This window comes from Sarcophilus harrisii, chromosome 4, assembly GCF_902635505.1.
Source record: "Sarcophilus harrisii chromosome 4, mSarHar1.11, whole genome shotgun sequence".
In the NCBI taxonomy this organism is placed as follows: Eukaryota; Metazoa; Chordata; class Mammalia; order Dasyuromorphia; family Dasyuridae; genus Sarcophilus; species Sarcophilus harrisii.
This window is the reverse complement of record NC_045429.1, coordinates 20,209,399-20,222,357: the sequence shown is the minus strand read 5'-3', so window position 1 is coordinate 20,222,357 and position 12,959 is coordinate 20,209,399. Positions and strand designations below refer to the sequence as shown.

The window sequence follows — 12,959 nt, the reverse complement described above, 5'->3', positions numbered from 1 at the left end:
GCATGAGGAGACGTCCCTCAGCACAGGCCGGAGAGCACGGTTCATCCCAGTGGCCATGGGAATGGCTGAGGCAGGGCTGTGGAGCGACTCCAGTCGGTCGTCCTGACGTTTGTCTCGCTCCGGGCTTTGACGAGGCTGAAGAGCCTCTGAACACACCCTGTCATCTCTGGTTTTCTTCAAACATGAAGGATGAACAACTGCTCCAGGGAGCGGGCCCTGGGGCCTGCGGTCCCACGGCGGCTGGAATGTGTGTAAAAGCGTTTTGGATTCTCTGTTGGGGATGGCTCTCTGCGAAATAAAAGACTCACCAAAATACGTGTGTAGAAGGGCCTGCGGTGGGGAGAGGTGTCAGGGGGCCTCATCAAGAAGCTTTTACAGTAATTGGGGTTTGCACTGAGGCGATCACTGCTGATAAGGGTGTCAGATGTGAGGGAGGTGGGGAAGGGAGCAAGATCTGGTGATTGATGGGATACTTGGGGCAAGGGAGGGCGGGGAGAGGAGGACACCAGGTTTGGAGATGACTCAGAGGCAAACACGCCATCAAAGAATCCTGTGGGCTTTCACACACGCCTGGGAGAAACCTTGGGTAAGCCATGATGGCCTTCGATATCCATCTTTCCAGTCCTTCAAAAGGGCCGCATCCTGGAGGAGCTTCTGTACAAACAGAATTCCTTAGTGCGGCTCCTAGAAGCTCTAAGCTGGTTATCGTCAGGGAGTCCAGACCACTTAAGTGACGTACACGCTCAAGGGTACACAACAAATTAGTGTCTCAGGCAGGGCTGAAATTCAGGCTCTAAATCCAGCCTTTTGGTTCTGCCTGAATTCTGGCTCCTCCTTGAATGGCAGACCTACCGCTCCTTGGCCGGCCTGTGCTCCACGCTGCGGCAGGACCCAGCCGAGCTCGCTTTCTTGGGCATGGTCTCTGGGTTAGTCCAGGCTCCCTTCTCTGCCTGGAGGGGAAAACGCAAACCCTTCAGGTGGGCACTGACCCCTCCTGCCTTCTCTGCCTTCTGGCAGCCACGTGGAGTCTAGTACCTGACAGTCCCTGTGCTAGGAACCTCCCTGGAGGCCTCTTGTTTTCCTGAAAGGCTTCCCTCAAATGGCCCGACTCTGGGCCATCCTCCCTGATCCTAGAGGCCATCTGTTCTTTTACTCCCCAGTTCTCCTGCTCTCCTCTGTGAACATCTCATATCCCTGGGTGAAATGCAAGCTCTTTGATGGCCAAGCTGGTTTTGTTTTTGTCTGTATTCCTGGCACTCTGCAGAATGTTTGTGGGGATGGGGGCTAGATTAATGATTTCACTGAGAGAGGGAGTTCTCTGATGGGGAGACTCAGCCTCCCAGTGAAGGGTCAAAACCTTGTCAGGGTCACACTCTGGCACAAGAGCTTTGATTTTTCTCTCTGTCTTAGAAAGTAATTTTTGGCGTTAACAGGATGCGATGTGCCAATCCAGCTGGGGGTATCCGAACTGGGACTTAACCGAGAGGCTGCTGACTTGGGGACCACTTTCCTGTCCGCTGTGTTCTACCAGCATCCTTAGTAAAGTAAAGCTGAGGAGGGCTGTAGTGGAGTCACCTGCTGAATACCAGAAACTCATTCATGTTTCTCCCTGCAAGAAGCAGCTCCTTGTTTGCTGTATTCAGAGCAAGAACTCAACAAGTTATTCTTTTCCTTTTTAAAGAAATCTTATTTTTTCAATTAATAGAAATTTGCTTTCTCTCCCTCCTCTCTTTCCTACTTAAAAAGCTGAAAAACCCCAAACCCGTGTAATAATTCTGTATATAGTCAAGCAAAACAAATTTCCTTATTGGCCACATTCCCAAAAGCCACCCGTCTTATTGAATTGTTATTCTGTGAGGAGCATGTGCAACATTGGAATGGGATATGTACACGTTGCCACAGCGGTCTTCAAAATAAGGCGTAGAATAGGTTGTATGATTTTAATGTGTTGTTAAATTCTAAGGACCACTCAAATTTCTTTCTTTTTGCTTTTGCTTAGTTGGAGAACACCAGTTGACAGGCCATAAAGTGGCAGTCAAAATCTTAAATAGACAGAAGATTCGTAGTTTGGATGTGGTTGGAAAAATCAAACGAGAGATTCAAAATCTAAAACTCTTCCGACATCCCCACATTATCAAACTGTAAGTACTTTTATGCCTGAAAGTCCAAGAGAGTACATTCTGTTGAAATGATTGTTGATTTATTTATAAGTAGTGGTATTTTTAGTATTGTGAAATTTTAATTTCGTTTTGGTCAGATTGATATTTATCATTGCTTTCAATCACTTTTCCATCTTTATTCTTTATTCCTTTTGGCTCAGAATTTAAAGCTGTCATGCCCCAGGTGATTCTGTGTTCTAGCTCTGTATACACACACAGGAATGCCTCCTAGTCCTCAGACACCCTTCCCCATCATTATGTCACTTACTGGTCATTTATGACTTTGTACTTCAGATTCATGCCATAATTCTTCCCTAACTAAACTTCTAGAGCCCACACACGTTCCCTGTTTCTTTATACTCCCAGGGGAAGGAAGGAAGGACGGTCCCTATGACAGAGTTTGAGTCTGTCCTCGGACTCAGGTGAAGGTGAGAGGCAGCATAGTATAGTGTTACTTGAGGAGTCAGAAAGGAGAGTTCTTGGGTTCCCCCCTGCACCCTTGTTTTCTAGGTGCCTTGTGACCCTGGGCAGCTCACTTTACCTTCAGATATTGCTAGGGTGGTTTCTTTTTCTTTAGGACATCTGTCTCACCTCCCTCCCAGGGTTGTTGTGAAGGTGATGTATGATGTATGATTAGATGATGAATGAAAAGCTCTATGCAAACTCAAAGATGGCGGTTATTATGAACTCCTGGGAAACCTGAAACGACACATTTGACAGTGGGGGTTATGGTTTAATATTGAGAAGACAGCTAATGACTCTGAGAGGTGGCTTTGGGTCCGGCTGTTCCTGACTTCAAACCCAGCACTCTTCCTCAGCTTTGCCATGATGCCTTTCATTGAATATACAGAGCCTAAGATTAGTTGGAAAAGAGTTTGAGAACACTTTCCTCTGATAGCAGAGTGGATTAAAGGGGCACAGAGGGCATCCGTGAAGCAGAAGTGAGACCTGGCCCAGTGCAGGCCTCCTGGCCGGCCTGAGCTGCCTCCTCCTGGCTGAGCCTCTGTTTGGGGTCTCTGGGATGTGTGAAGAAGGAATGGGTACGTGCCTGCGGATTCAGGAAATGTGAACAGGCCATTTTTTCAAGAACAGAATTGAGCCACGGAATGATGCTGATTCCTGGCATTGCTCAAGGAAGTGTCACCATAGGGCTGCTATCTTGAACAGGGACACAGACACAAAAAGCTGGAAGAGCTTCAGGTTGTGCAAGGAAGGGCCTGATTTCTTTGGTTGATGGGCTTTCTCCTATGGTAGGTCAGGGGAGGGTCACAGCCATTCTTTTCTTGAATTTCAGTAAGATCCTGAAAAAAATTTCATGATTTTCATTTAAATAAGATCTAGATATTGTGTAGATCAGAGACATCAAACATACATCCCATACGTGGGTTGGACCAGCATCCAGTCCTGCACACCCTCTGCCTCTGCAGGCTTAAAAGGCCCGAATAAGGCATGAACCCCTTCCCTGTTCTTGGGGATGCCCATCACCCTGCTCTCTTCTTTACTGAGATTTTCTCCTGAAATATGGTTCGTCCACGTTGAGTCTGGGCCGGGCCAAGCTCAGGCAGGTGACCGCAGTATCCTCCCCTGCTCGGATGCTCAGTCCACACGTGGCTCCTGGGTTATTGCCTGGTTGGGATACTCCATCTCTCACCTCAGGCTTTCCTCAAGAATCCTCTCATTTCAAGGACTGATTCTTAGAAGAGATCTTCCCTGCTCTCATCCTCCCTCCGGGCTCCTTAACCTTTGTGTTCACTTATTTGTCGCTGTTTGAGAGCAGGAACCATTTGGGTTTTATCTTGATTTCTCCAGCACCAGACCTAGTGTCTGGGCCCAGCAGGTGCTGATTAAAATGCTTGTTTAGGTTAATTGGTCGGCTCGGAAAACTCGGTGATGTTTTGAGGTCCAAAAGGGCTATCACCTGCCAGGGAGCTTGTTCTCTTGGACCCAGAGCTGCAGGAGAAAATGAGTGGGGCTGTCATGGCAGCTCAGGCTCAACGTAAAGAAAAACCTAATGACGGAGCATTCCCAAGGAGCCAGAAAGCTCGGGCTTCCCTTATTCCTCAACGTCTTCAGGTAAATTGCTGTTGTTCATTTATCTGCTAAGTTTTAGAAGGAGGTTTGGTTGCTCCCTTGTTGGGGCTGGTTCACCTCCATAATATAATTCTGTCTATTATATGTATCTGGGCTGGTAATCCAGCGCTCTCAACAATGTCAGAGTTCTTTTCTGGAGTGACTGGTCCTGCCTACAGCTTTTGCCTGTCCCACTGCCTCATGCAGTGTTTGCGCAGAGTAGGTGCTTCAAAGAGTTGTTTTTTCATTTCTGTGATTATAGTATGGTCTTAGTAGAAGTTCTTGCTTCCATTTGTAGGAAAGTCAAAAGCCTTCCAGGAGCTGAGGATGCAGCAGCAGAGATAGGAGAAGCCTTCTCTTTGTTTTCCTTGCTCATCCCATTACTCCAAACTCTATCCTCTCATGGGCTGTTAGAATGGCCACCTAACTGGTCTCCCTGCCTCTCGTCTCTTTCCATGTCTATCCCTCTTCATTCAGCTGACAAATAAATTGTCTGTTTTTTTAATTTTAATTTTAAATTCATTATTTATTTTAATATTTAATAAAAGAGTTCTAAATTCTCTCTCTCCTTTTAGCCTCTCCCCTACCCACTGAAAAGGCAAACATCTATTCGTTAGATGTGTGAAATCATACATTTCCCTATTAGCCATGTTGCCCCCCAAAAGCAAGAAAAATAAAGTAAAAAATTTATTTTCAGTGTGTACTGTGAGCTCATCAGTTTTCTCTGGAAGTGGTAAGCATTTTTCTTTATGGGTTCTTTGGAAGTGTCTTGCTCGTTGTCACGCTTGGAGCAGCTAAGTCATTCGGCATTAGAACATTGCTCTTCTTGAGTACAATGTTCTTATTCTGCTCATCAAGGGATTTTCTTGAAGCCCAGACTTGTGTTACTCCCCTACTGCATAAACTCCACTGGCTTCTAATTGCCTCTTCTCTCTCCAGTCTCATTGGTCACTCCTTGGTCCAGCCACATGGTATTTTTAATTTGTTCTTTGCCCTTGTCCCCACGCCTTCCTCATTTGTCTCAGAATTTGCCCCATCCAGGTCTAGCCCAAGCACTTTTTGGAGCCTCTTCTGGTCCCCCTTTCCCCAGTTCCTGTGCCCCCCTTCATTCTTACTGGAGGCATCACCCCAAATCCACTTCCATACCAACCATCCTCTGTTGACCTTGTTAATTGTCAGAGCGTTCAACTTTCACTTTCATGCAAATGGCTTTTTGTAGAACAAGACGATTATGGCTCTCATCATAAGGTTCTAAACAAAAACGCAACCCAATTGCTATTACACATGTTACTGGTTTTGTTTTTAAATTGTTTCTGTGTGAGGAATTATCTTGAATCCCTTCTTTTAGTTTTTAGCTTGTCTGGATTTAAAGTCATTTGTTATTATTTTTACCCAGAGATGTTATGGGCCATACTCAGAATTGCTCAGAAAATCCCTGGCTTTGATTTTTTAAGCTGCTGGCTCTAGGGCCTGGGCTTAATCCATTTAGCCACATTGCCTCTTCTGTTTCACGGAGGAATTAGGAGAGAAAAGACTCCCACAGTGAGCCCTGGATCAGGCCCGTCGGTGAGCATCCTATCATCTTCCCAACATCTGAGAGAGCTAGAGCTGATTCTTGGAGGATCTTGTATTGTGTGGCCTTGCCCAATGGCCTCCTGGTTACAAAATGAGCCTTTAGAGTTAGCAAGAAAGACCCAAACTTTAGGATGACGTGGCCTTTGCGGCTTTTCTGGAGATGTGCTTTGTAAAAATCCTCAGAGCACAGACACAGAGGGAACAACAGACAGAAAAAACATGAGATTTAAGGACAGAGGGAACCCCAAAGTCGGGATGGGTCTGGTTATGGATTTTTAGCCAAGAGAGCTGGACAGTCACAGAAAAGGACTGGTCGTGGGCTGGGAGATGGAGGGAAGAGGGAAGGCTCAGCTGGAGGGAAGGAAGCCAGGGATGAGGCTGGGCTGCAGTGACTGGGGCTGAGAGTACCTCCTGCCCAGCTAGCCCCTAGCTCCAAGCTTTTCACTGGGCCTAGCTAAGAGAGATTACACTTCATACCAGCCAGACTTCCATTGGCTATCTTTGTTCAGATCTTCTCCAGTTGTCAGAGGAGGGTTCTAGCCCAACTCTTATTTGTCTTTATTGCTGTACGTTAGCCCCATTTTGTTCTGTTTGTGGTAGAGATCTGGGGAACTGCCCTATTCTGCCATCTTGACCAACTCCACTCATTTGGAATTATGTCAAGACTTGGTCCAACCCCAGCGCAACCTCCTGTACTCTCTGCATCTCTAACAATAGTTAACGAGGACCTTGAGGCAATTTCAGTGTCTCCAGCTGTTAAAAAAATCTCCTTTATTTTTACTGTACTCCATGGGACATAATCTGAACAGTCCAACTGATCAGGATTTCACAAAGAATTTGTTATTGTTGTTTTTTGTGTTTTGTTCTTGAAGAGAGCAGGGAGGTGATGCTGTGACATGCAAGTGAATTGGATTTCAGGGAAGGAAGGCTGTGCAAGGTCACCTGTCTCACTTTTCCCTTCAGAGCCATCTGGGCTTAAAGGCCAGATATAATCAGGAGGATTGGAGATGGCGCTGGATGCAATGGGAAACCTTGGCCTTTTTTTCTCTAAAGAATTGACAACAATAACAAGGTCATCACATTGAATGCTTTTATGTTGGTTATAATTGCAGAAATATTTCAATACTATTTATGTGGTTATCTATATTGAATAATTTGAACAATTTTCTATGATGGTCTACAGTTTGAGGAAGAGTAGTAATAATAGAAGCAGCAGCAGCAGCAGCAGCAGCAGCCATAGTACTATAGTCATAGCAAATAGTTAGCATTTAACATCTCATCTTATTTTATTTTTATAACTAGGTCAGCACCATTGCTCTCCCTATTTTACAGATGAGGAAACTAAGATAGGTACTTGGAGCAACTCTGTACTGCTGGTATAGTCTTTCTCATTACCCTTGGATTTCTGGATGACTTTTTGTTTAGTTTTGAGGTAGAATAAATCAATTGTAGTTCCATATTGGGTTTTTTGGTTATCATTTGGTTTGGAGTAATTAAGTAAGACCCGGGCAGTCTACCTCCCATTTGGGCATCTTGGTCTGGAGTTGACTCTTACTTCATTCTCTAGGTGCTCAAACCTCTCCTCTCCTTAACTTCCAAACTGTCCTCTCCACCATCCTGTCCTTCAGAAGATCTTGCCTCTTACTTTACTGAAAAAACAGTTGCCATGGTCTGTGAGCTCCCTGTCCTTCCCCCTTCCACCATGTCAGGACTCCCTGTTATCATTTCCCATTTTCTCTTCCTTTCTGGTGAACAGATGACCATTCTTCATGCCAAGCCTAATTCCTCCATTTTTCCTCCTGCGAGCCCCTTCCACAATCATTGCATTGCTTTAATTCTTAGTTTTTGTCTATCTCTTGGCTCTTTCCCATCTGCCTACCAACATATCCAGGATAAAAATTTTAATGAATTTTTTTTACAAAGAGACAACAATAACATACAGAGAAAGGATTCTTATTAGGAACACAAGGATTATTCAACATGAGTAAAACATTTTATCTATTGAATTATGTTAACAAGAAAGATAACAAAAAAACTATATGATTAATTCAACAGTTGTAGAACAAAGCTTTTGATAAGATCCAACACTTATTTATGTTAAAAATTCCTCAAGGAAAAGGCAGAGGAGGACTCTTCTTTAACATTAAAAGTTTATATTTTTAACCCTAAGCTATTGCCATGAAGGAACACTAAAAGTATGCTCATTACATACCAGGGTGGAGCAAGGCTGTTCCTCCCTTACCCCCTCCTTTGATATTTGGTAAGATTCCAGAACTGTTCGCTAGAACAATGTGCAGAGAGAATAAAATTAAAGGGCTAAATGTTTTCAAAATTGGAAATAAAATTATCCAGGTGTGCAGTTGAAATAATGGCATAATCAGAACCCCAGTGGATCATCAGAGAAACTAACAGGAATGATTATTAGCTCTAGCAAGGTAATAGGATACTGTTTTGTTGTTCAGTCTTGTCTAATTCTTTATAAGCCTATTTAGGATTTTCTTGGCAAAGATACTGGAGGGATTTGCCATTTCTTTCTCCAGCTCATTTTACAGATGAGGAAACTGAGGCAAACAGGTTAAGTGACTTGCCCAGGATCACACAGCTAGGAAGTGTCTGAGGCTGGATTTGAACTCAGGAAGAGGAGTGCTCCGGACTTCAGACCCAGTGCTCTGTGCACTATGGCACCCCTAGCTGTCCCTAGTAAGATAATCCATAAAATGGTCAACTTTTAAAATACTGCTAACCATAACCTTGAAAGAAATAAGGCATCCGTCCCAAATGCACAAAAGGCACAAAATATCTGGCAGATAATCTACAAATAAAAAACTTATAAAATATAATTGTAGAACATTCTTGATGGAACTAGAAAGAAACAAGTAATGAGAGAGATTCACTGCTCGGGACCAAATGTTGCCAATATTTGAAATATATGACTTACATGAATTTATAGGTTTAAGGCTTGCTGGAGGTGTGGTGGCGAGGGAGAGACTTTAGAAGTAAAATTCACTGGGAAGAAGGAAAACCTTAGAATCTCAAGGGAAGTAAGGAGGGTAGGCTTGGAGAGGCCATGTTACAAAGCATTACCACCCCCCAAGTGTGTTGTCAAGTGGGATGCTCGAAAACTCTTAACTGATTAAGAGAACTGAAAAACAGAGCCATGGGACAGACTGACAAATCAAGGATTGGAAGCAGCTGAAAATAGGAGGCTCTTGTTGGATAAATCTGAGACTCAGTTGGGATCGGACTTGTGATTTCTTTGATAGAGGGAAGACCCATGGGCCGTCACTGCAGGTGGGCTCCTCCAGGACATAAGTGGTTATGGAATCACTAAAAAGATCTGAAATATTAAATGACTCCCTCAAGGTCACACAGCCAGGATGTGCAGAAGAATACAGATCTTCTTGGCTTCAAGGCCAGATTTTTATCTACTATGTTATGCTGCCCCCTTTGGAAAAGATCTCTTGGAAAAACTGAAAAAGAATTTGGGAGAAATTAATTTAAGCCCCATTCTAGTGATCTTGTACCAGCTACTCAAAATTGATACATACACGGCCTAAACAGAAAGAATCACACATCATGAAAGAATTAAATGAGTTGGAATTCATACATTTCACAATTGGAGAGAGAGATCTTACCTAAATAAGGGATGGGCAAGATCAAAATAAAGTTTTGACTATAAAATCACATAGGTTTTGTATGATTAAGATGAGGGAAAATACAATGTAAATGGTAGGATAGGAAAATATCTGGTCCTAATATCAATAAAAAAAATACAGAACATCTAGAGGTTATTATTATATGATTATGGATTTAGACCTGGCGAGGACCTTCAGAAGTCATTGAGATTGTGCCTTTCATTTTCTAGCTCAGGAATTGAGGGATAGAAAGATTAAACAATATTTTATCTTCCCCATTTCAGAAGTATTTATTTAAGGCCTTTTGTTTGCATTGTGCAATTATGTTCACTAATAGAAAAGTTTTACATAACTTCTAGAATATGGCATTTTTGATATTGTAGCTTTGATGCTTTATGTATTTTGATTTATTTCTATATTGACTTTCCATATGACACTGTGATGTATTGAGGTAAAGGGTTATTTTGTGTGTGTGTGTGTGTGTGTGTGTGTACTTTGCTATCTTTGTGATTAATTTTTATGGCATTAAATGTAATGTACTGGATCATCTTAATCCGTTTATCAGTGATGAAATAACAGAAATAACAGCTGGTGTTTTAACAGTGTCTAACAGTGTTCTGAGCACTCTATTTGATCCTCACAGATGCTCAGTGGGGTGAGTTGCACAGTTTTTAGTTTACAGAAGAAGAAACTGAGGCACACAGAAATTGTGATTTATGACTGTAACTCAGATCTTTGGAATACAAATCCCCACCCCCACCCCCACTCGCCCAGACCATAGCTCCTCAATCTGAAGAACCTGATCTGGTTTTAAAATGGGTGGATGTACATATAAGCGTTCGTTGCTATTGGCAGGCCAGAATGCCTTTATGATCCACATGCCCATTCCTAAGGTCTGCAAGGGACGAGTCCCAGAGAAAAAGCCCCATGATCCCAGCTTTTTCCCCATCCAAGGGGCAGCAGGGCTGAAGGTGGGCGCTTCCATCCAGCAGGGCCTTCAGAGTCCGTTCTGTCCTTGTGGACAAGCAGGAAGGTGGGAGCGAGTACTGGGACTCAGCCATCCCATGGTTCCTAGAACAATGATGGGAGGATCCGTCTCTCTCCTGGCCTTTTGGTGGGTGCCCCGGGGGCGCTATGGAACATGGTGTTTATCTCGTTCTGGGGAACCACGGTGTTGGAGAAGGATGGAGCCGAATCTCATAGGCCTAGAATTGGCCCAGATCCAAAAGGACGGAATCTGAAAGGGACGAGTACAAAGTCACACTGGAATGGGAAGAACCAGCATATGACCCATGGCCTCGGGGAAAGATCAGGTGATGGAGCTAAATGGGGGTGAGGGCCCTAGAGGGCCGAGTTCACACTTTGTCTCAAACCTGTCGGTGAGCTCACTGACCCCGCTCCCCCAGACTCAGTGCCTCGGGCTGAGGGACATCCCAGGTGGGTCCTCTGACGTCAGGCGGAGGCTTCTGGCCGTGCACCAAGAGGAGGGGACCTGCATGTGAGGGAGCACGTTTCCTTGTGGGACTTGGAAGCTGATTATCTCCAGAGCTGTGACAGAGCAGCGATGCTTCCATTAGACATTCAGCTCAATGTACAGCTGGGGCTAGCCAACGGAGTGGCCTGGTGTGGGAGTCCGGGAACAGGGATTTCTTACAGTTTTTATTTGTCCTGGATGGCTTCTGAGCTTTTTTCCCTCTTTTGCCCCCTTGGAGTGAGCAAAGTACTTTGTGAACCATAGAATACCCCAGAGAGAGGAGCTGAGGCTTTAAAACAAAAGGTTGTAGGAACAGTCTTGTCTCTTAGGAAAAGACATTGTTTTCGGAAATAATTCGAAGGTTCATTGGTTTTCTTTTGCTTTTTTAAAGATATTTATTAAAAGAAATTCTTTTGGAAATGTTCTGGTGGAGTTGGCCGAGGTATAACTTAATGTGTAGAATGATCGTGTCTTAAAATATTGTAATCTCTTATAGTACTAGGAAAGGTTATTACTATTTAAAGTCATTTTTCCTATTAACTAACATTTTCTAAATTCTTTCCATTTTCTTCTAAAAGATACCAAGTCATCAGCACCCCAACTGATTTTTTTATGGTAATGGAATATGTGTCTGGTGGTGAATTATTTGACTACATCTGTAAACATGGACGGGTGAGTGACATGATACATTAAGCTGAAGAAGACAAGGATGTTGGTGGACAGTTGTGTGTGTGTGTATGTGTGAGTGCGCATGAAATGTTAAGGAGTTTTTAATTTTAACTGTTTGATCCCATGTTAAATAAACTCAAATATCTTAAAGTAATCACCACCTGTCAATATTCTTGTCATGTGTGATACAAACTTGAATAATTGTCTTTAAGCAAACATGCTAAATTTTAGAGATGTAGGAATTATTCCTTAGAAAGGACTTTTTTCTTTTCTTTGTTTCCCCGTAAGTTTTAAAGATTTACATAATTTATGAAACAATGCAAAGATTTATTTTTTGAGGGAAGGGAATTTCACATCATAGTAGGTACTACAGACTGTCCATTTCATATCCATAACTGGGCACAAATGCCTGGGTGAAAGTACCTTTTCAGATCAGGCTCTTTCATCTAGTTCCCAGCCTTCTCCAGGCACCCAGGGAATAAAAATCACTTTTGCATCAAGATATATCAGTCACTTTTCAGGTTTTGCTAACAGGAAAGGTTGTTCTTCTTGTTCTTGTTGTTTTGAAGAGAGCAGGATTCTGATAAATTCCATTTAACATAAACTCACTTTTCTTGCTGAGTGAGTAAATTTAAGTAAATATAAAAATAAGTCTGTCTTATTGTCACTTCTTTTGTTTCTGGCAGGTTGAAGAGACAGAGGCTAGAAGACTCTTTCAGCAGATTCTTTCTGCTGTGGATTATTGTCACAGACACATGGTTGTTCACCGAGACCTGAAACCCGAGAATGTGCTGCTGGATGCCCACATGAATGCCAAGATTGCCGACTTTGGTATGTGACTCCCACAGGGCGCCAGAAATGTGAAAGCACTGCTGGTGTTTGGGGGAGCGGGCCAATGCAAAGACGGTTCTCCTTCCACCCCAGGCTTGGCAAGCGCTGTGGGCCTGGGGTGTGGGGGGCTTTGTTTGGCATAATCTTCAGAAATGTGTATCTTATACTCTGCTGACACATAAGATTAGTTAAGTTGTATCTAGGGAACATAAAATAATGACCACCATGTAGTAAAAAATTACATTGAAATGAGGGGTACTCAAAAAAAGTATTAAAAATTAATGGAAGAATAAATAACAATCCCTAAGAACTGGTGAGTCAAAAATAAATCACAGATTGATAGTTTCCTTAATGATAATAACAATCATAAGTACATTTAATGCATTTTTAGATTTTCCTAAATAGTTTTTAGGGGAAAATTAGGCCAAAATAGTTTTTAGGGGAAAATTTATATCTCTAAATGCTTTTATTTAAAAAAAAAAGGAAGAAAGAAAGAACAGATTAATGAATTGGGAATGCAATTAAAAATATTGGAAAACCAACAAT

The 12,959-nt window shown here is 43.0% G+C and overlaps 1 protein-coding gene across 1 annotated transcript in view; it reads left to right on the top strand.

Moving 5' to 3' along the window:
* PRKAA2 (protein kinase AMP-activated catalytic subunit alpha 2) overlaps positions 1-12,959 on the top strand; it is a 57,519-nt gene that overhangs the window by 23,633 nt on the left and 20,927 nt on the right. Inside the window, exons 2-4 of the mRNA XM_031969041.1 lie at positions 2,000-2,141; positions 11,492-11,585; positions 12,269-12,413. Coding sequence (XP_031824901.1) covers positions 2,000-2,141; positions 11,492-11,585; positions 12,269-12,413 — 381 coding nt within the window. The remainder of the gene's footprint in view (positions 1-1,999; positions 2,142-11,491; positions 11,586-12,268; positions 12,414-12,959) is intronic.